Here is a 24261-nt window from a genome sequence, read left to right as displayed (position 1 = left end):
CTGGGAGGTAGTGACCATGAGATGGTCGAGTTCAGGATCCTGACACAAGGAAGAAAGGAGAGCAGCAGAATACGGACCCTGGACTTCAGAAAAGCAGACTTTGACAACTCAGGGAACTGATGGGCAGGATCCCCTGGGAGAACAACATGAGGGGGAAAGGAGTCCAGGACAGCTGGCTGTATTTTAAAGAATCCTTATTGAGGTTACAGGGAGAAACCATCCCGATGTGTGGAAAGAATAGTAAATATGTCAGGCGACCAGCTTGGCTTAACAGTGAAATCCTTGTTGACCTTAAACACAAAAAAGAAGCTTACAAGAAGTGGAAGATTGGACAAATGACCAGGGAAGAGTATAAAAATATTGCTCAGGCATTCAGGAGTGAAATCAGGAAGGCCAAATCACACCTGGAGTTGCAGCTAGCAAGAGATGTTAAGAGTAACAAGAAGGGTTTCTTCAGGTATGTTAGCAACAAGAAGAAAGTCAAGGAAAGTGTGGGCCCCTGACTGAATGAGGGAGGCAACCTAGTGACAGAGGATGTGGAAAAAGCTAATGTACTCAATGCTTTTTTTGCCTCTGTCTTCACGAACAAGGTCAGCTCCCAGACTACTGTACTGGACAGCACAGCATGGGGAGGAGGTGACCAGCCCTCTGTGGAGAAAGAACTGGTTCAGGACTATTTAGAAAAGCTGGACGAGCACAAGTCCATGGGGCCGGACGCGCTGCATCCGAGAGTGCTAAAGGAGTTGGCGGATGTGATTGCAGAGCCATTGGCCATTATCTTTGAAAACTCATGGTGATCGGGGAGGTCCCGGACGACTGGAAAAAGGCTAATGTAGTGCCCATCTTTAAAAAAGGGAAGGAGGAGGATCCTGGGAACTATAGGCCAGTCAGCCTCACCTCAGTCCCTGGAAAAATCATGGAGCAGGTCCTCAAGGAATCAATTCTGAAGCACTTAGAGGAGAGGAAAGTGATCAGGAACAGTCAGCATGGATTCACCAAGGGCAAGTCATGCCTGACTAATCTAATTGCCTTCTATGACGAGATAACTGGCTCTGTGGATGAGGGGAAAGCATTGTACGTGTTGTTCCTTGACGTTAGCAAAGCTTTTGACACGGTCTCCCACAATATTCTTGCCAGCAAGTTAAAGAAGTATGGGCTGGATGAATGGACTATAAGGTAGATAGAAAGCTGGCTAGATTGTCGGGCTCAACGGGTAGTGATCAATGGTTCCATGTCTAGTTGGCAGCCGGTATCAAGTGGAGTGCCCCAAGGGTCGGTCCTCGGGCCGGTTTTGTTCCATATCTTCATTAATGATCTAGAGGATGGTGTGGATTGCACCCTCAGCAAGTTTGCAGATGACACTATACTGGGAGGAGAGGTAGATAGGCTGGAGAGTAGGAACAGGATACAGAGGGTCCTAGACAAATTAGAGGATTGTGCCAAAAGAAATCTGATGAGGTTCAACAAGGACAAGTGCAGAGTCCTGCACTTAGAACGGAAGAATCCCATGCACTGCTACAGACTAGGGACTGAATGGCTAGGCAGCAGTTCTGCAGAAAAGGACCTAGGGGTTACAGTGGACAAGAAGCTGGACATGAGTCAACAGTGTGTCGTTGTTGCCAAGAAGGCCAGTGGCATTTTGGGCTGTATAAGTAGGGGCACTGCCAGCAGATCGAGGGACGTGATCGTTCCCCTCTATTCGACATTGGTGAGGCCTCACCTGGAGTACTGTGTCCAGTTTTGGGCCCCACACTACAAGAAGGGAAAAATTGGAAAGAGTCCAGTGGAGGGCAACAAAAATGACTAACCAATTGATTTGAGCATAAGCTTTTGTGAGCTACAGCTCACTTCATCGGATGCATTCAGTGGAAAATACAGTGAGGAGATTTATATACACACAGAACATGAAAAAATGGGTGTTATCATACACATTGTAAGGAGAGTGATCACTTAAGATAAGCTATTACCAGCAGGAGAGCGGCGGGGGGTGGAAGAAAACCTTTTGTAGTGATAATCAAGGTGGGCCATTGCCAGCAGTTAACGGGAACGTCTGAGGAGTGGGGACGGGGGGGGCGGGGGGGAATAAACATGGGGAAATAGTTTTACTTTGTGTAATGACACATCCACTCCCAGTCTCTATTCAAGCCTAAGTTAATTGTATCCAGTTTGCAAATTAATTCCAATTCAGCAGTCTCTTGTTGGAGTCTGGTTTTGAAGTCTTTTTGTTGTAATATTGCGACCTTTCGGTCTGTAATCGAGTGACCAGAGAGATTGAAGTGTTCTCCAACTGGTTTATGAATGTTATAATTCTTGATGTCTGATTTGTGTCCATTTATTCTTTTACGCAGAGACTGTCCAGTTTGACCAATGTACATGGCAGAGGAGCATTGCTGGCACATGATGGCATATATCACATTGGTAGATGTGCAGGTGAATGAGCCTCTGATAGTGTGGCTGATGTGATTAGGCCCTATGATGGTGTCCCCTGAATAGATACGTGGACACTTTCTACAAGCCATTACCCTCTGATCCCACTGAGGGTTACCAAAAGAAACTACACCATTTGCTCAAGAAACTCCCTGAAAAAGCACAAGAACAAATCCACACAGACACACCCCTGGAACCCCGACCTGGGCATTCTATCTGCTACACAAGATCCATAAACCTGGAAATCCTGGACGCCCCATCATCTCAGGCATTGGCACCCTGACAGCAGGATTGTCTGGCTATGTAGACTCCCTCCTCAGGCCCTACGCTACCAGCACTCCCAGCTATCTTCGAGACACCACTGACTTCCTGAGGAAACTACAATCCATCGGTGATCTTCCTGAAAACACCATCCTGGCCACTATGGATGTAGAAGCCCTCTACACGAACATTCCACACAAAGATGGACTACAAGCCGTCAGGAACAGTATCCCCGATAATGTCACGGCAAACCTGGTGGCTGAACTTTGTGACTTTGTCCTCACCCGTAACTATTTCACATTTGGGGACAATGTATACCTTCAAATCAGAGGCACTGCTATGGGTACCCACATGGCCCCACAGTATGCCAACATTTTTATGGCTGACTTAGAACAACGCTTCCTCAGCTCTCGTCCCCTAGTGCCCCTCCTCTACTTGCGCTATATTGATGACATCATCATCATCTGGACCCATGGAAAAGAAGCCCTTGAGGAATTCCACCATGATTTCAACAATTCCCATCCCACCATCAACCTCAGCCTGGACCAGTCCACACAAGAGATCCACTTCCTGGACACTACGGTGCTAATAAGCGATGGTCACATAAACACCACCCTATACCAGAAACCTACTGACCGCTATTCCTACCTACATGCCTCCAGCTTTCACCCAGACCACACCACACGATCCATCATCTACAGCCAAGCTCTACAATACAACCGCATTTGCTCTAACCCCTCAGACAGAGAAACACCTACAAGATCTCTATCAAGCATTCTTACAACTACAATACCCACCTGCTGAAGTGAAGAAACAAATTGACAGAGCCAGAAGAGTACCCAGAAATCACCTACTACAGGACAGGCCCAACAAAGATAATAACAGAACGCCACTAGCCATTACCTTCAGCCCTCAACTAAAACCTCTCCAATGCATCATCAAGGATCTACAACCTATCCTGAAGGACGACCCATCACTCTCACAGATCTTGGGAGAAAGGCCAGTCTTTGCTCACAGACAGCCCCCCAAAATGAAGCAAATACTCACCAGCAACCACACAACAGAGCCACTAACCCAGGAACCTATCCTTGCAACAAAGCCCGTTGCCAACTGTGTCCACATATCTATTCAGGGGACACCATCATGGGGCCTAATCACGTCAGCCACACTATCAGAGGCTCGTTCACCAGCACATCTACCAATGTGATATATGCCATCATGTGCCAGCAATGCCCCTCTGCCACATGCATTGGTCAAACTGGACAGTCTCTATGTAAAAGAATAAATGGACACAAATCAATTGTCAAGAATTATAACATTCATAAACCAGTTGGAGAACACTTCAATCTCTCTGGTCACTCGATTTCAGACCTAAAGGTCGCAATATTACAACAAAAAGACTTCAAAACCAGACTCCAACAAGAGACTGCTGAATTGGAATTAATTTGCAAACTGGATACAATTAACTTAGGCTTGAATAGAGACTGGGAGTGGATGTGTCATTACACAAAGTAAAACTATTTCCCCATGTTTATTCCCCCCCTTCCCCCGCCCCCGCTCCTCAGACATTCCTGTTAACTGCTGGCAATGGCCCACCTTGATTATCACTACAAAAGGTTTTCTTCCACCCCCCCGCCGCTCTCCTGCTGGTAATAGCTTATCTTAAGTGATCACTCTCCTTACAATGTGTACGATAACACCCATTTTTTCATGTTCTGTGTGTATATAAATCTCCTCACTGTATTTTCCACTGAATGCATCCGATGAAGTGAGCTGTAGCTCACGAAAACTTATGCTCAAATAAATTGGTTAGTCTCTAAGGTGCCACTAGTACTCCTTTTCTTTTTGCAAATATAGACTAACACGGCTGCTACTCTGAAAAAAGATTAGGGGACTGGAACACATGACTTATGGAAGAGAGGTTGAGGGAACTGGGATTGTTTAGTCTGCGGAAGAGAAGAATGAGGGGGGATTTGATAGCTGCTTTCAACTACCTGAAAGGAGGTTCCAAAGAGGATGGATCTAGACTGTTCTCAGTGGTAGCAGATGACAGAACAAGGAGTAATGGTCTCAAGTTGCAGTGGGGGCGGTTTAGCTTGGATATTAGGAAAAACTTTTTCACTAGGAGGGTGGTGAAACACTAGAATGCGTTACCTAGGGAGGTGGTGGAATCTCCTTCCTTAGAAGTTTTTAAGGTCAGGCTTGACAAAGCCCTGGCTGGGATGATTTAGTTGGGGATTGGTCCTGCTTTGAGCAGGGGGTTGGACTAAATGAGCTCCTGAGGTCTCTTCCAACCCTGATATTCTATGATTCTATGATGTTTTTATTATTTGTTTAGGATGTAAAGCAAACACCTCACTGGAATCACAAGGTTAAAACTTTCACTCTCATGATATAACTAATTTTATTTGTTCTTAATGTTTACTAAATTTTCAGTAACTGATGGTACAAAGATAGGATGGGATACATAAAGAGAAACAGCAAGTAGGCAACATTACAGAATAGTATTATAGTATGGAAATGCCTTAAGAATGTATTAGAATGATGAAAACTGAGGTAATAAGGAAAATGAGAATTGAATACAGAAGAAAAAAATGATAGAAGAGTTATTTTTAAGAAAATATTTTCATAAAGTATGGATATTTCTTCCTGTAAAATTGCTTGTACGACTTGTGCATCCAACTCTATAAACTCATATGAATTAGAAAAAGTCAACGTTGTACAAGTTATTCAGTAACTACAGTAATGCCTGAAATATTAAACTAGCACTTTGAACCTTTGGCTCACTGTACATAACTTCCCCATGAATGTATTTCTAATCTGGATCATTACTGAACAAAGAATAGAAAAATTATCTTTAGAAATTGGGGCTTTCTACAATGAGGATCTTTACAATTCCTCTTGCAGAAATCATTAAACTGCTGTGACAAGCTATTTCACAAGCTATTGAGCAACTGCAAACTGTGCTTTCCTCAAATAATTTCTTGAAAGAGTGATGGCAGCTTGGCTGCAAGATCACTTTACCTACCATTGGTTTCATGGAAAAGTTCAGTTAGGTTTGTATCCAACTCCTACTGCAGAGAACTTAAAATGAGATCTGCAAATCAGTGTCCTTCCAATTAGAATGCATCCTAGTCCTTTTGGAATTTTTCACAACTAAAGCAGTGTGGATGATCTCAACTTGGCGGAGCTTCTCAAGACTAAATCGTTGTGTCTGGATTTTTGTCACGTTCTACTAGCAATCATTGCATTGCTGTTGGTGGTTACAGATTGCCTTCTGCTGTGGTGCCTGTGAGGCTTTTGACCATCTTCATATTGGTTCTGAAGGCTCTCTGAGATGGATTTGTTTGTGAGAAATTCAGAGGCCTCTATTATTTCTAGATGCCTTGGTTACTCCAATGCTCCTCCTGATAGGCTTCCCATAACACTTTATGTGCTGACTGGAGTCAAACTACATCAACTTTATCAACATGGACAAGGACAAACCCGGGAGACAGGGGCATGCGCCGCCTGGGGCAAAGTCCTGGCTGGGACCCTAACTACTAACAAGCACACACTTAACAACCACTTAACACTATTATATGCAAACTATGTACAAAGACCCTAAGGCAAAAAGTTCAAAAGGAGAAACGGCTAGCTCTTGCTAAGCAAGAAAGACACTCCGACTGACCACCACAGGAGGTAAGAAGGAACTGAGAGGGCATAGGGATGGCAGTGCCTGATATACCGCGGCTTGAGTGCAGCACTCCAGAGGGTGCCACAGACAGCCCTACGGGTACTGCTAAGGCAAAAACGTGCAACGGCCGCACACGTGGCCGCATGAACACCCAGAATGGAATCGACATGAGCAAGCACTCGAAGAAGAATAGATGTTAAGGGAACACTGCTATGAAGTCAAGCACTCAATAGCTAGAAAACCCCAGAAGAACTATGATTGCTCATGGAAACTGACTGCATACAAACAGGGATGCAGAATTATGATAGCATCTTTAATTACATGGCATGCTATTTTTTCCTGCAGGACCCCTATCTAGTTTGTTACATAATTTGAACGGTGTGTAGTGAATAAGACAGGGAACTCCCAGATGAGAAAGGATGGTCTGTGGTGCAAGGAAACAGGCAGGCACACTTTGGAAATTCATAAAATTTAGGAGCAAGTGCTGAACAAGCTCTACTGCACATGTGCAAATGTCAATTTAGGGGGGACTGATAAGTCATTCAAATCTAGACAGATTTTCATGAGTACAGGAAAAGGCACATCTCTGATCCCGTCTGCCTCATTTCAAGTTCCTGCTGCAAACACTGGAAGTCCTAGAGCTGTTCAAAAAATAGTTGGAAAAACTTAACTTTGACCAAACTATTTTTCCACTAACCTCATGCATAGAAGTGACTGCACTGGTTTTTGCTGAAACTAGGAAGAGATCAAGAAAAGAAAAAAATTCAGCTCAATGGGTTGACCTTGGAAAAACTTATAAGCAAATGATAGATAATGGAGGATTACAACAGTAGTGATCATCCCACATAAAATAAATGGGAGGCAGCACAGTGTCCTTACCTTGACCTTTTGGAGTGGGAGGAATTGTAGTGGGAGGATCACAGATAATAGTCCCATTTCTCAGCTCTGCAATATTGGTTGTTTCACCGAACTGACAACAAAGCATGTCACTTTCAGTTAACTCTGGCAACGGACTTACAGTCAGTTCTACCTGGAAACACAAAGGCATAATTCTACTTTAGAAAAAATGTCACAAAAAACAACCACCACTCAAACAAAAATGAGCAAGGTCAGAGACAGATTAAGATGGAGAGCGGGTGCTTTTATGGATTTTGATGCTCCAGGAAACTGGTGTGTTAACTACCGGTTCTGTTTTTATAGTTTCTCATTGTCCCCCTTTTCCACAGCCACTGGTACTACAGTCAGTAATTAGATAGCCTCTTTTTCCCCTCTGAGACATCTTACTGCAGGAATTACAGCATTTTCTGTGGTGAGTAGATGGACTACAATAAAAGCTTGGATTATCACAGGAAAGAGTAAATTAAATGGAGGATAGTGATTTCCATGTTCTTTTCACGGTTTTGATTGTGACTTTTTCCCAGACAGATGATTTTCTTTTAGATTATTCTCCAGCAATGGATTTATTAAAATGGTCAGCTCCCTATGGACACTCACACCTTGCTTACCTCCTGATTGGGTTATCACAAAGCATTCTAGAATAGAGCTAGAGTCAAAGACCACTTGGGAAGTCTCAGCTCAAGCAGAATGTATCTGCCTGCTTGCTTTAGTGTATTACCCGCAGAGAATACATAAAACCTGTTGTCCAGAGGGAGACCTGGCTTTCTCTTCACTTTCAGGTACAATTCAAGTTGTAGATTTTTATCTAATGGAGCTCAATATGGTTTGAGTGTCTTCTCTCACTCTCTCTGCTCTCCACCATATCAATCCTGATCAAATAGGACACTTTCACTAATAGTTTTCACTATCTGGGGATAGTGACAGGGTATTATCAGTGATCCCAACTCAGCAGCTTGCTTCCACTGGTCCATCAGAGCCTGACTTTCAACACTTCAGCAGGATTCAAAAAGGGATTAGATATTTATATGAATAATGAGGAATACCCAGAGTTGTAACAGTAAATACTAAAACAAAATGCAAGGGTTTTGGAACAGATATGAACTCTCATGCTTCAGGGCTTAAAAGCTAACCTCTAACTAACTGGGGTCATACTGATTTAGTGCAGAGATTTTTGTACCTTCCTCTGAGGCACCTGGTATCTGCCACTCCCAGAGACAGGACACTGAACTAGACGGACCACTAGTCTGACCCAATATGACAATTCTTGTGTTCCTATTACTAGTTGACTTTCAAAGCATGATTTAAGGCTCAACTGTTGACTCAAATTTCTGCCTAAGTGAGCTGCAAGTGGGTACTGAGAGGGCATGGAACCCTCTTGGAGATGGCCCATTTAATTAACATTAATGAGTTGTGTATTATTTTAACGTTTCAAACATGTGCTTATAGAACATCCTGGACACGTGCATTTTATAAACTGAAAAATAAACAAAAGCTACACAAGTTTAATCAATTAACTTCAACTTAAAAAATCTATTCCCCATAATACAGACAAATGTAGCCTAGACTCAAGACAGAGGCATTTTGACAACCATAACAGCATGTGCCACTTTTGTATACAGCTAAAGTTAAAAACCACACTTCTTTGTAATTGCAGCCTGCAAAAATGGCAGCTAAAAAAGAGTAGATGTAGGCTTCTTTCAATACAATTTCAAATTACCACTGCAAACAAATATGTATCGATATGTATTTTTCTGATATGCTACTTATAGCAACTGTATGTGTGCTTTAAGCATACAATAGGCAAAAAGTCTATTTTTCATACCTTGCCAGGGGCTTTGTGGCTCATATTTTGAGGATGCGCACTAGTAATAGTAATGCATACACCATCTGGACTCCACAGCCAATGGTTCGGCTTATTAGCCCTTTTACAGTCTATCTTCCTTGTGCACCTGATTAAAAAAAAACACAACAATATAAATATCTAATACAAAGCTGATTAAGATCAGTGTTCTCTGTTTTAAAGGACAACTTCTTCAAAAAAAATTAGGTACTGACAATTTTGCTTTCAGTTAGAAGAGGTTTTTAATTATAACACAATAGCTGCTTGTAAGACATCTGGGTGATAAAGCAAAACACAAATATTTACCGATAAGCCATTTTATATTCCATAAAACTAGACAATCCAATCCCACAGAGAGATGATATTTAATACAAAGAACTCAGAGAATGGACCAGTTACCTGCAGTTCATCCAAATAAGACCCATTCCATCTATGCCTTAACATACTACTTTAAATTCCTTGACCAGTCTTCTATTTCTACAGCTCAAGTGGAAAATTTAGGTCTTTACTGGTGTAACAGCAGCAGACACACAACTGACCCATAAAACTCAGAGAGCATCAGAGCTGTGGCTGTAGGCTTGTCTGATTCCAGCGTTAGAGGGCTATTAACGGAAGTGAATTTATTAGCTATGACTCTTGCATCAAAGATTCCACTCCAGGCCCACCTTCTCGCTTTCTTAGCTACTACAGGAGGCAGGGGTAACAGGGGCGTTACTAACTGGAGTCTCACTAACAGGTCAGGGGGATTGTCACAGATGGAAGACAGGAGGCAGACAGGGAAGGTATCATTGGTTCTAAGAGGTGACAGACCTGGTTATAGGAGGGGAGTTAGCTGAATAGGCCCCACAAAACTTTGGGTCAGCCTTGTACACCATTTACACCTATTGTATGGTGCCTAGCACAATGGAGCCCAATCCTGATTAATGCCTCTGGACAGTTACTGAAATATTAATATTAAAATAACAGCATTCAACTAACAATACAATCATTGTACTGTTGGTTAGTGTACAGTTCTAATAGCCACACTACCTTCTGAATATTGTACATATACAAACTGTGTGTGTGTAGGTACACACACATATATACCTACACACACACAATTGGTGAAGTACTGTGTCTGATCATGGGTTATAATGTGGTGTAACTAAGTAAAAGACTTCAAAAATGAGTTCTAGATTTTCCTTGTAAATTAATAAAATACTAGAAAATGTACAAAAATGCATGTTTGCCCATGTGTCACAGAGATCATTAATACTTTGCAATATTGAGGTCAGAGGTTATATCAGAAACCTGAAGGGAAATCTAGGGAAAACTGCCATTTGTATGATACATGACACAGCCTTCAGCTCCCAGAAGCCTAAAAGGAGTTCAAGTTGAACTTGCTCATATACTCTGAATCCCCAGGTTTATATATATGCTAACCGACGTACAGACTGATAAAGCAACAGTGTATTACACAAACCTGCATGGAATGCATAAACTTCGCTAGGGTACTCCGTGTTCTGCTTCACATCAAGCTTGTAACTTAATGTGATCGTTCAAATTTTTAGACAGGAAGCAAGAGGCCTGAAATTTATCTTCATACCACAATTAAATAACCCCTTTGTGCGGACAGCATGCACTTCATATCATGAAACCCCAACAGCTCATGCCAAGGGACTAATTAACCTAGCAGTCAGAAGCAGAGCTATAAGGCTGTAGCCCCCTATTCGAACCCCATCAATGCAGCGTGAAAACAAGAGACATTCCAAGATTGCTCAGCACATTCATAGAAAACGAAGTTACTTACCTGTAACTGGAGGTTCTTCGAGATGGGTGGTCCCTATCTGTATTCCACTGAGGATTGTGCAATGCACCATGTGCCTGGACCAGAGCTTTTGCAAGTAGTACTGTTCAGTGGTCTGCACATGCGACCTGCAGGACCTTATGGTTTCGCCTGAGGCGACGAAGGGCATGGCAAGCCACCGGCATCTCCAGTTCCTGCTCTACCGCAGAGCTGTTGGAGGATGGATAGGGACCACACATCTTGAAGAACCTCCAGTTACAGGGAAGTAACTTCATTTTCTTCTTTGAGTGATGGTCCCTACTGTATTCCACTGAAGGTGAGTGCCTAGGTGGGAGGATGGCATGAGGAGACTGTGGAATGGAGGACTGCTGCTCTGAAAAAAAGTGTCCATTGAGGAATCATGCACTAGAGCAGGGATTCTCAACCTTTTTCTTTCTGAGGCCCCCCATCATGCTATAAAAACTCCACAGTCCACCTGTGCCACAATAATTGTTTTTCTCCATAAAAAAGACAGGGCTAGTGTTCAGAGGTAGCAAGCAGGACAGTTGCCTGGGGCACCATGCCACAGGGGGCACCACGAAGTTAAGTTGCTCAGGCTTCAGCTTCAGTCCCAGGTGTTAGGGCTCAGGGCCCCAGACTACAGTCCTGTGTAGTGGGGCTTCGGCTTTCTGCCCTAGGCCCTAGTGAGTTTAGTGCTGGCCATGCTTAGCAGCCCCCCGAAACCTGCTCGCGGCCCCCCAGGGGGCCCTGGACCCCTGGTTGAGAACCACTACTAGAACATAATGTGTGGAAAAGGTGTGTACAGAACTCCACGTGGTCTTCTTGCATAAGTCTGCAAGGGGCATGTTGTGGAGTGTGGCTGATGCTTGCACTCCCATGGAATGGGCCTGAATCCCTTCAAGTAGGGATCGTCCTGATAATTGATAGTGTGTAATGCATCCTGAGACTCGCTTGGAAATTCTCTGGGTGGAAATGGCTTGCCCTTTCATTCTCTCTGCTATGGCTACAAAAAGCCTAGGAGATTTCCAAAATGGCTTTTTCTGCTCAAGATAAAAATCCAAGACCCTGTGAACATCTATTGAGTCAAGTCTCCATTCCTCATTAGAGGCGTGAGGGTTGGGGAAGAAGGAAGGAAAGTGTATGGGTTGACTGAGGTCGAATTGGGAAACCATCTTGGGTAGGTAGTTGGGGTGAAGGCATAGAGAGACCTTGTCTTTATGGAAAATGGTGAAAGGGGGGTTAGCCATCATGGCTCCCAGTTTGCCAATCCTCCTAGCCAATGTAATAGCAACAAGGAAAGTGACTTTCATGGTCAGGAGTGACAGCAAGCATGAGGCCATAGGTTTGAAGGGAGTGGTCGTCAATGAGGAGAGGACTAGGTTAATGTCCCATTGGAGGGCAATAGGCTGAGTGGGAGGGTATTTTCGCAGAAGGCCCTTCCAGAATCGTAGTTAAGAGGTGGGTAAAAACGGAATGTCCGTCCACCAGTGGGCGTAAAGCGCTGATGGCAGCTGCATGCACCTTAATGGAACTGAGGGCAAGTCCCGAGTTCTTCAGATAGATGAAATATTCCAAGAATAGCGGGATGCTCACAGTTTCAGGGACAAGGCCCTGTCATGCAGCCCAGGAAGTGAAACATGTCTATTTGGCTTGATACAAGTGTCTTGTGGAGTCTTTCCTGCTGCTTGAAAGGACATCTTGAACTGCCAGAGAGCATTCCTGTGCTAGTAGAGGCGTCCATCCAAAAACCAAGCAGTCAATGGAAGTGTGTGTGGGTTGGGGTGTCTGAGTCTGCTGTTGTGTTGTTGAGTCAGTAGATTTGTGAACATCCGAAGTGTGAGTGGAGGGTGCTTCGACATGCAGAGGAGAAGCGGGAGCCAGAATTGGCAAGGCCAGAAGGGGGTGATCAAGACAGTTGTTGCTTTCTCTCGTCTGATCTTGTGGATTACTTGTGGTAGGAAAGGTAAGGCAGGGAAGGCGTAGTGCATCCGGTCCAACCAATTGATGAATAGGACATATCCCTTTGAGTGAGTTCAATTCCTCTCCTTGAACAATACTGGGTGAATTTGGTGTTATTGTGGGATGCCAAAAGATCCCTTACTAAGGTTCCCCACAGACCAAAGACGTCCGTGATTAGAGTTGTGCAACTCCCATTCATGGTCAGTTGCAAAGTTTCTGCTGAGACCATCGGCAATCATGTTCTGGGTAACCGGTAGGTAGGCTACCGTCAGAAGGATATGATGTGCGATGGATCATTCCCAGAGGTGTACAGCTTCCACACACAGGGCTCAGGATCTTGTTCCCCCATGCTTGTTTATGTAGAAGACCTTGGCGGTGTTGTCTGATATTATAAGAACATGTCAGCCCTGAATGGTGGGCAGGAATGTTTGGCCAGCTTTGTGTACTGCCCAGGGTTCCAATATGTTTATGTGCATCCTGGCCTCCTGTGGCATCCAGGTGCCTTGTATCATGTGGTCGCCCATGTGGGCACCCCAGCCCACGTGGGATGCATCCACTATGATTGTCACTATGATTGGACGAGGGTGGGAGGAAGGTCATCCCCAAGCAGACTCATCGTGGGTCCCTCTACCATTGTAGTGAGGAGATGACTTCTGGTGGTATGCTAAGAAGAGTGCATAAATTGATGCACGGGGGAGTAGACTTTTTGTAGCCAGAGCTGGAGGGAGCACAGTTGCAGGAAAGCAAAGGGTATGACGTATGTGCAGGCCACCATATGTCCCAAATGAGAAACACAGATTTTGGCCAGAACTGAAGGATTGGATGTGACCAGAGTGATTAGTTCTCGCATTTTCTGGAATCCGTCCCCTGGCAGATAAGCTTGGCTGGAAGTCGCATCTGTGCAAGCTCTTATGAACTCCAGGGATTGTGTAGGGCACAAAATCGATTTTTCGATGTTGAAGCTGACCCCGAGGGAGTTGAGGAGTAGAAGCAGCTGTGATGTCGATTCCTAGGCCTCTTCCTTGGACTGTGCTGCTAGCAGCCAGTCATCTAGATAGGGGAAAAATGAGGATTCTCTAATGTCTGAGATGAGCTGCTGCCACCACCAAGAAAACTTTTGTGAACACTCGTGGGGCAGTGGTAAGTCCAAATGGGAGAACACTCTATTACAGATATCGAGGTCTCACCTTGAACCTCAGGAACTTTCTGTGTGTCAGGTGTATATTGATGTGGAAGTAGGCATCCTGCATATCAAGAGTCGTAAACCACATATCCTTCTCCGGTGAGGGAATGATTGTTGCAAATGTGACCAGGTGGAATCTTGGTTTAGAAGTTGAATGGTTGAGGTGTCATGATTAAATACTGGTCTCCATTCTCTTGGGTTCTAACACATAACTCAGGTAGAATCCTGTTCCCTGAAAGGGAACTGGGATTAGCTCCACAGCTCCCCTCAGCAAAAGGGTGTTCCATGCATGTGGCCTGAGGTGGAGGGCGAGATGGGGGCATCGCTGTAAACTCTAGGATGCAGCTGCTCTGAATAATATCTAGGACCCACTTGTCCATTGTTATTGCTTTCCATGCTGGTAGAAAGAGTTTGAGGCACCCCCGAAGGAGATAGGCAGGGTGTACAGAGAGTGGTGGACAGCTCTCTAAGGACACTCAGAAATACCACTTATGCGACAAATGGGTGCGTTGCATGGATGACTGGGCAGTCGATATAGACAGACGGGGTCTGTGTATCTTAGGGCGTTTTTGAGGAGGCTTGTAGGTGGTGGAGCCCTGACGCGATGTGATTGTGGTTGAGTGGTAGCATATCCGCTTGGGTGCTGGTGTGTAGATACCCAAAGATCTTAAAGTGGCTCTAGTGTCCATTAGGGAGTGCAGGGTCTCATCTGTCTTCTGATTGAAGAGATATGATTCGTTGAATGAAAGGTCCTCTACAATGTTCTGCACTTCCCTAGGGAAGCCAGAGGAGTGTAACCAGGACTCCCCATTGCCCAGACATGGAAAGCTGTGTCTGCAGAGTCCACTGCAGCCTGTAGCATGGACGTGGTGAATAATGTGCCTTCTTGCAAAACTGCCTGGAATTGATTGCGATCTTGTGAGGTAGCTTGTCTGTGAACTCAGCCAATTGCCCACAGTTGTTAAAATCATATTTGTTCATTGGGGCTAAGTAATGTGAAATATGAAATTGGAGCCCTGCCGAAGAGAAGACCTTTCTGCCCATCAGGTCTAGCCTCTTATCCTCTCTATTGGATGGGTTGGAGCGGGGGTGTTGCTGGAATTTTCTGACGCTGCCTGGATAACCCAAGAGTTCAATGGAGGATAAGAAAATAGGAACTCTGACCCTTTGGGGGAGAACATAATACCTCTTCTTAGCCTCTTTCAGGGTGGGTGTACACATAGCTGGGGTACGTGCCGGCTGGAGGATGGCGTCGTTGATTGGTAGGGCCACCCTCGTTGGTATTGAAATGTGCAACATGTCACGCAGCTGGTGTTGACTGTCCTGTACTTTGTCGTGTGGATCCCTAGCACTTCGGCTATTCTCCACAGAAGTTCCTGGAACTGTCAATAGTCATCCAGTGGGGAGGAGGGGACTGAAGAGGCGGCCACATCTGGAGAAGATGAGGGATGCCTCTCCGGATCCTCTGGTACCATTGGAGTTGGACTAATCAGTGCATCGTCCAACGCTATATCGGAGTGCCTCCCGACTATGGTTGTGGACGATGGGAAGCAGGCCTGTTCGAAGGGTGAATTTGTTATACCAATAAAATAAAAACCAGCAGGATCTTATTAAAGGGAAAAAGGTAAAATACCACATTTATTGTGAATACAGAAAGAATCATAGTAAGCAGTTAGTTATAGCTATAACATTCCATTCAATCTCATATTTATTCACACATTCATTCCTACAAACACACACACACACACAGGTTCTGCAAGGTTGTTATCATAGTTACCAGCCTTAGAGTTGCTCATGCCAAGCCACTGGCCAGGTGGCCTGGACATGAGAAGGGAGCAGGGCCTTGTCAGATGCTCATCTGATGCTCCTGGAAGTTGGTTTGCAGAATCAGACCCCAATGTTCTCACTTTTTAGAGTCTATTTTTATAGGAATTTCTTCCTATGCCAGTCTATGGGAATTGCTTCATCATGCTGTTGCTGAATCAATCAGCAGATGGCACATTCCTGACGGCTCCATGCTGCCAGATGTTATCTTGTTCTTTGGTTCTTCCATTCTTGAGGCTGTTGGGTGGATTCCAGTCTGTCCTCTGGGGGTCCTCTGGTTATTTCCACTTGACGCCTTCTTCAGCCGATGGACACTGGATTCTTAGGCTGGCACCTCCCTGATCATTCAGTTATTATCCGCACCAAGCATCCATCCACATACATCCTCTATCTCTATTTAAATCACAATTGTTAATACAACAAAAGGGCGGGGAGTCTCTGGGTGCTGTTTCTGTTGTTAGAGTATTGCTTTGAGTCTCTCTCTCTGTGAATTGCTTTGAGAACAGACTCTGTCTTAGAATGTACTAACACAATTAGCAGCTTGCAAGTTTCACACATAGAGGGAGAGAAACAGTACCAAAAACCAAGAGACCTCTTAATTAGTAATACCCTGGAATTTAAACTATGGGGAATCAAACTCATTTGTGATTTTAATACAGAACTTCTTTAATATGATCCAACAAATTTTGGGGCCACAAGCTCCAGTTTGGCCAAGCTGGTTGAACTTGCTGTTGGCTGACCCATAGCCTGTAATCACAGAGCCGGATACCAGCTCTGTGAGTAAGGCAAGATAGAGAACTGCCACGGTACCATCAAAACCTTCTGGTAGTCGTGCTTCCAAAACAGAACCAGTGGACTGTGTCGGACATCCATATCATCTGAATCAGAGGAGTTGGAAATGTCTCCAAATGATGGTGCCTTCAGAACCACCAGAAAGGGGGGGGGTGGGAACAAGTGGGGGACAAATCACTGCAAGCTGATAATCCGATCAGGACACGTGGAGCCCACAGCCCTTCTGGTGCAAACAACTCGTGGGGACCCAGAACACTTACGAGTCTCCCAGGGGTCAATGGTCTGTTCTGCAGGAGGACCTGGCACCAGTAACTACATCTGTCTGGAGACGGATGGCTCCCTTGGCACTGATGGAGCTGGAGCAGGCAGAGTTGCAGGATCCGTAATTGGTACTGATGGATCCGGTGATCGGCATGGCCGTTTTTCGGTCTTGTGAGTCTTGGAAAGCCTGATTCCTCTGTGGCCGGAACTCACGGATAAGAAGTCCTTCTTAGACTTGGAGGACGATATACTGCCATGCCCATGTGCATGCTTCCTTGGATCACGGCTAGGCCTGGCATGGGGTCCTTCGCACTTGTACCAGTGAAGCCCAATGAAGGTTCCACAATAGGGGAAGCACTCTCCATCTGTTCAGGCCGATGTACCGGGGGGTTCCACGGCCAGGATCCAATGCCGGTCCTAAGGCAAACTCCATGATGTGTTTCCTGAGGTGGAGAGCCCAGTTTTCTTGAGTATGGGCAGAGAAAGAAATGGATGCTATGTGGGATTTCCCCAAGCAGTACAAACAGTGTTGGTGCTCATTGCAGATGGAAAACAAGCAGGGAGCACAGATTTTGAACCCATAAATCTTCTTCGGCATAATCTAGTACCGAAGCCTGGGTACTGGATGGGGTTGGGTAGGAGGGAAGTTTGGCTGGAAACCCCGCCAAATCGGCTTCCCAAGTCCTAAATCTACTACCAAGAAGGAAAAATCTAACAAAAAATACAGAACAAAATAATAAATCTAAACTATGAACCGTACTAAGAGTCTTCTTGCAAAGTTTTGGAAAGAGCATCGCAAGGAAATAGAATAGAAGCTCTGACTGGGACCATGCAGCCATGAGAAGGAACTGGAGACGCCGCCAGCCCACCATGCCCTTTATTGCCTTGCGCGAATCCATGAGGCAGTACAGGCGCATAACCCTCAGTGGAATACAGTAGAGACCATCACTCAAAGAAGAATACATATTTCTGAATATTAATTTAGTTACCTACATAGATAAGTCAGTCAAGTGTCAGTTCCTATACTCCTGTGATTAGCTGTGAGCTCAGCATACGATGCCTTGCTCTATAGAGCAATTCAAAATAAAACTGTGTTTGACTGATTTATATTTTATGGGTATTAGCAGTTCTCTTCCTTGCTGTCTTATTTGCTTGCCTGCTACACCCATCCATATAAGGACTTTGTCTGTGAACAGTGTCAACCACCCACCCCACATTACACTACACACCACCTGCAAAATATCAACAATACTTACTTCCCCTCCATTACACACCAGCCGCAGTAAGGATCCTGTGCTTGAGTACACAGAGTACAGTTTGAGAAACTAGCACATTCCTGGACAGGAAGGCGAAACACCTGGAGAATGAAGATGAAAAAAACCGTAACACAATATGAACAAAGAAAATAAGGATCAATTTAGCTCAACTTCATTTCTGGAGAAAGTACTCCGCTTGGTTTCACTATGGCCACATAGAGACATATCAATCACTTCCCTAATCCTTGACTTGTTGACTCTGTGACTGGAGTCCAATTTCACATTTTTTTCTGCTCTATTACATTGCAAGTCTCATCTAATTTTCTGTCCAATATAATGTGATATTTTGGACAGTCAACATGTAATCTGCCTTTTGCTGAAAATGAACCCTTCCATCATTTTCCCCAGATAAGGCAGGTGCCTTCTGGAAATCCCCATTACAATGACTACTGCAGGGCACAAACATTAGACACTGCACAAATGGCTTTCCACTTCTTCAAAGAATGCTGCTCTAGGATAGGCATTTCCACATGTCTAACTTTGAACTGATTGGCGCAAACAGCCATTCCAGTTCCCTTTATGACTAGAATACCCTCCCATTTTAGTTGGTACTACCGCCCAGTGCTTGGAAATACATCCAGAAGTGTTATTTCTATCCAGCAGCAGTTCAGCATGTTCAAAAGCAAGAGAATTTTGGAATGCCCAGAGGTATCTCAGTTCTCTATTCATATCCCTTGTTGCCATACAACAAATTCAAGTGGAAAAATTGAAATAAGCAATGTAAAACTATGAAACGAAGCAGTAGTGGAGAAAATAGCAGCCATGCTACTCATACTCCCCAGCAAACACACTGCCTCTGCTTTTGATTTCCTGTAGTGATGGGTGTAAATAACTTTGTTTTCCTTTGGTTTATGACAAAGTGAGCCAAGGCACAGTCTTGTGTTTTAAATTATGCTTGTGTTTTAAATTATGCTGCTGAAATTGCACAAAAGCTCTTGAAGGAAATAGGACATTCTCTTTCTGCTGACCATTAAGATTTACTTCTGAAGATGACAAAAACTTTGGCAAATCATAACTCAGTCTTTTTTTTTCTTTTCTTTTTTTCTTTTAGCAACTGGCAGGTAGCTGAAAAATTACTCTGAAAATCCAAAAATATGGTTTTTATTTTGCACATTAGCAGAGACAAGATATGGGTCAATTAAAAAAAAAAAAAAAAAAGAGCCAGTATCTGATAGTTCCCATCTATTGAGATGTGTCCTTGTTCCCATTTTTTCTTTTTCATACTGTTTTTTCATTTAGATTTTTACTTAAATGGAGTTCAGATCTTGGAACACCCTCTTGCTAATTGGTACTATGGTCATGAGTAACATAATGTTAAAAGGGATGACGCTCTCGCTCTCCCTTATGACAAAAGTATTTGTTTCATAATCCTGGCAGGCAGGAACAAGCCCTAAGAGATATTATAGTGTCTCTACAAGTTTGATGTAAACTTAATGGATTAAAAAAAAAAGCTGCTCCGTTTAGATTGTGAGATTCAGCTTTAAAAGGCAAACAAGCTTATTTTACAGATTTTCTGACACTTAAAATCAAAGAGATTGGTAAAAGCTAAACAGGAAACAAGCCAAGAATAATGGTATGTAACTGCCACAGGCTGCTGTTTTATTCCCAATATGGGAGCTAGCTACCATGCCAAATTTGGAAACCTACCACTTCTGTACACTTTGAATAAACCAAAATAGGTATGGCAGGGGTGATGCAGTCTTTTCCAATTTCCCAGTGAAGCTGCAGGGGACTTCTCCTGATCTCTGCATGAGCTCTGGGAATCATGTGGGAAGGGGCTAGACTTTAAAAAACATTTGCACCAAACCACCCACTGCTTATTTACACAACAGAAGAAAACACTGAACAGATGGGAGGAGAAGTGAATCAGGAAAGCAGGAAACTCTTTCACTCTCTGACTTTAATCTCTTTTTGCTTCTTTACCATCTTTCCGCCAGTTCTAATGTTTTACATTAGATACACCAAAATATCTCCCAGCACAACACTACCTAGTATGTTTCACTCTGCTATAATGTCCCTGCTGTGGTAACCACATAGGACCCAGCACTTTGTCTCTGAGTGACAAGGTTCACTGCATCTGACAGTTACCGTTTATCACTGAATACCTGTATCAGCACAGGGATAGAGTCCTTAAGTTGTTTACTTTAGTTTAAATTGGTCTTAAATTTGCAACTCTGCACTAGTTTCTCTGACATTTCAACAACCCCATATCCACATGGTACACTAGGAACAGAAGTACAATTTTCAACATTTGTTTCCCCTCCCTTCAATTATGCTGTTTTATTTCTTCACGCTATTAAGACTTTTAGTCTCCGTCAAGTTATGTAGTTACTAAAAGTAGGTGAAAGGATTTGACTGTTCATTGCAATTAATGGAGTTACATTACCTCCATCTTCCACATTTATACAGCACCTACTGTTAAATAATAATAATAGTGTCTAAGCAGAATACATATTTTATGGAAGAAAACTAAGGCTAGGTCTATCCTGCGACAACCGGTGTGCAATTTGCAGCTGTGTAGATGTACCCATACTAGCTGTAATCTAGTTAGTTTATTAAAAATAGCAGTGAGGCAATATGGGCTGTGAATGGTGATGGGGGCTGTACAAGCCTGCCTGGCTCCCTGGCTATGTTATCGTCTTGCTAGACTACACTGAAGCTGGTACCATCGCATCCTCACTATTTTTAGTGAGATAGTTAGAAAAAAGCTAAAACGAGCTCCAAATTACAGCGCCCGTTGGAGTATAGACAGACAGCGTTCAGAATTTGTAGTCTACACTACAATGGAATCTTCTGATTTGTTGAAATTGAAATGTCCTGCAGAGACAGTGTAATAGAGTTTTTGACAGAGTTTCTCCAGAAACCAGGAAGGGACCTGACAGAACCTAGCCTACCATGCAGCTTTTGAAACCTGGTTGTTTTCCTGCTTCCTTGCCTGCCTGGCTACTCCACAGCCCTCCTGGATGGCTGCTAGGGATGCCAGGGCTTTCCGGTTTCATGGTTCTGGGAGGCCTGCCCCAGAGCCTGGGCACCTTTCCCTTTCACAAAGAAGTTTGAAATTTTACGGGTGTGTTTTGAATCAGAATGGAACCAGATTCTGAAATATTGCAATCTTCTGAAAAACAACTACCTTTGTAGTATCTAGTCTACACAATATGTACTTTATCATTCACTGAACTGATTCATTTCCCCCTCTGGCATCTCATGTTAAAGCCCTTATCTTGAGAATAATATTTCCACGGACACTCCCCCTTGCCCCTCCTCACCACTGTAGTCCTTTTGTCACCCATCCAGTGTCCATTCTTCCCCATAGCATTGGTGGCACTCCACTCCACCTCAGCCTTCTGCCCATCATTAGTACCTCTGGCAACATTCCTCACCTCCCACTCTCCCAATGATTCTGTTGATGTTAGTGACTGGCAAAAGTGGCTTCCCCTGCCTATACAGGTGGGCTTGGTAAACCAACATCTGTTGCTCCCAGGCTGGCTGCTCCAGCAACCACCAAGAGAAGTGGGGGGGAAAGGGGACGCAGGTAGTAGCCAGGTGCTATGAAGGAACTGCCAGAGATTTGGCATCCCTTCCTGCCCCCTACTGGTTCTCCGATCTCTCTTATGGAGCGCCACCAGCCAGACAAGAGGGGGGGAATCCCTTAGCTTAGAACTGACTGTTCCCACTATAATAGAGGCAGTTCCTCCATTGCTGACTGGATTCCTTGTGCCCCAAGCAGTACAGGGACTCCTGGAACACAGTATTTGCCACCCTCAACTGTTCGAAAAACATGCATCTGGCCCCTAAAAATAATTTTAAAAAAATAATAATCTGGGTGTTTTTAATTTACTGTTTTGTTTTTCAGCCTTTAGGGTGCCCTTGCTTCACATTTTCAAGCTTTTCTCTGTACCTTGAGGACCCAGAAACTTTTTTTTTTTTTAAAACGAAAGCTAATATTCTCACATTCTCTTTTGACGCCAGCAGTTGCGACTTTTAGACCAAATATCCCAAGACTCGCCATTAAAATCATGAGAACTGTCAACACCAGGAATTTGATTTACACCAACTGTCCTTGGTTTTACAGCCACCCACCTTCCACTTGCCCAGCTGGCATGAATGCACAGTAAAGAGGAGCTGAAACAGGCAAAGGAAGGAGCAGACAGTAGCCACCTTCTCTCTGCTCTGCCTTATGCCCTGAAACACATTTTTCATTTGTTGACTACTAACTGTGCTCTCATTAGCTGTAAAGGCATGTATATAGACATAAATGGAGAGGTAGCTGAAATCATACCAAATGTGAAGGCTCATGAGAATAATTGTGAATTATAAGAATCTTTTCAGATATAGTTGCACACCTCAAGTTTTACAGACCTTCCCAAAAAGCAAGATACTGTACCTTGGTTGTGGTCATCACGTACAGGTTCTCTTGGCTAGCATCAAGGACAAGGTCATTCTTTACAGGTTTGTCTATTTCAATGGGAACAGAGCTGTATTCATTTGCAGGAATCATCAGGAACACCTATTCAATAAAAGACAGGTGCTTAATGCTGCTACTTTATTATTTCAATTTACTTTGAATGAAAATCCTGTGTTTACTTGAGTCTCTCAAATTTTTGTGTTTGGGGAAAACATTCTAATTTAACGAAACCTACTTCAAAAGCAGTAAACAGATCACGAAGCATGAAAAGAAACCTCTCTCCATTCTACGTATTTCATACTTGTATTGATTTTTTAACCAACTTATCTTATTTAGACCAGTCAATAGAGTCTCTACTTCATGCCTTCGCGCCTGAAACACGTCCATGTTGGTTATTTACTCTTATATTATCCAATGGGGTTTGCTCCAAATTTCAAACTATATGAGATATGTGGTTATCGTTAACATACAAGCAAAACCATTTTGCGTGGCTTCCTAAGTTAAGATGATCCATAACACTATATGAATGAAGGGTCACCCCTCCCCCCAAACCCAACAACCTATAGTCACAATTTACAAGAGCCTTGTCTATAGCCCTCATATTGCCTTTCAGGTTTCTACAGTCACTGGAGGGCCAGATTATTATAGGATGAGAATGGAGAATTACAGCCATAAGAACTGTTCTTAAAGTAACTGGCCTTGAATGGAGAGAAGACTAAAGATCTTTTCTGTGCTCACCATACAAAGTGCTAATTAAATATATATGGTAGGCACACTATTTATTGCTCTTACTAATGCCTTATGAATGAATGCAGTCTGAAATAGCCAAAACCTGATGACCTTCCTGGGCATGCTGCAAAAGCCATGTATTTGGCAGGACTTTGGGGGAAAGCTGAAGGTGTATATATACGGGATGGGAGGAAGAATTAAAAGGGATATTTTCCTGCTTTGATTTATTGGCAGGACTAGTTCATTCATTGTTTGTATATGTTTGTGTGTGTGTGTGTGCTGCAGGGAGGTTATAATTTGCAATTGTTTAATTGTTAGAGTGCCTAGTACTGTTTGTGTTTTCTAAGAGTTATTTTTTCTTCTTTTTTCCACTACTTTAAATGATGTCATATGTGTGGTACTAAATAAAACAGCACATTGGAGGAGCTGGAAAACTAATTCAGAAATAGCCTATGTACTCCTCTTTAAAATTAAGAATGGGAAGAGCAGAAAGAATCTACACCTGAAATTCTGCTTTACCTTTTAAAAAGCTAATTGTCTTTAATAGAGAACCATGCTACTGCCACAACTTGAAACATTTTAAACATGTTCCAGGTTTTTAGAAGTCGGAAACATTACCTTAAGAATTCTACCATCCGAGGTTCCTAAAAATGCCACCATATGCCCATTTTCCACTGTCACAGTAACTGCTGTTAGATTCATCCCCTCTTTCTGTAATAGCGGCTCCACAAAAATGCCATTTTTGCTTCCCAAAGGGTATGGTAAGTGTTCAGAACCACAAGGGAAATTTTTGCTTGCACCCTAAGAATGAATTGAGATTTAGAATGATGTTAAATATTCAAATCAGTAACTCCTAACTCAGAGCACAATGCAACACTATTATTACAATATAACCGTATACAAGG

At 43.5% G+C, this 24261-nt stretch overlaps 1 protein-coding gene across 3 annotated transcripts in view; it reads right to left on the bottom strand.

Moving 5' to 3' along the window:
• Positions 1 to 24261, bottom strand: part of PLXNB2 (plexin B2) — a 331427-nt gene that overhangs the window by 69525 nt on the left and 237641 nt on the right. For all 3 annotated transcript variants that reach the window (XM_074942362.1, XM_074942360.1, XM_074942361.1), the window contains 5 exons: positions 23975 to 24157; positions 22607 to 22729; positions 18163 to 18263; positions 9084 to 9210; positions 7244 to 7394 (listed from right to left, as the gene is read on the bottom strand). In XM_074942362.1, coding sequence (XP_074798463.1) covers positions 7244 to 7394; positions 9084 to 9210; positions 18163 to 18263; positions 22607 to 22729; positions 23975 to 24157 — 685 coding nt within the window. The remainder of the gene's footprint in view (positions 1 to 7243; positions 7395 to 9083; positions 9211 to 18162; positions 18264 to 22606; positions 22730 to 23974; positions 24158 to 24261) is intronic.

The sequence above is a fragment of the Natator depressus genome, chromosome 1 (assembly GCF_965152275.1).
Source record: "Natator depressus isolate rNatDep1 chromosome 1, rNatDep2.hap1, whole genome shotgun sequence".
In the NCBI taxonomy this organism is placed as follows: domain Eukaryota; kingdom Metazoa; phylum Chordata; order Testudines; family Cheloniidae; genus Natator; species Natator depressus.
This window is presented reverse-complemented; position numbering and strand designations above follow the sequence as displayed.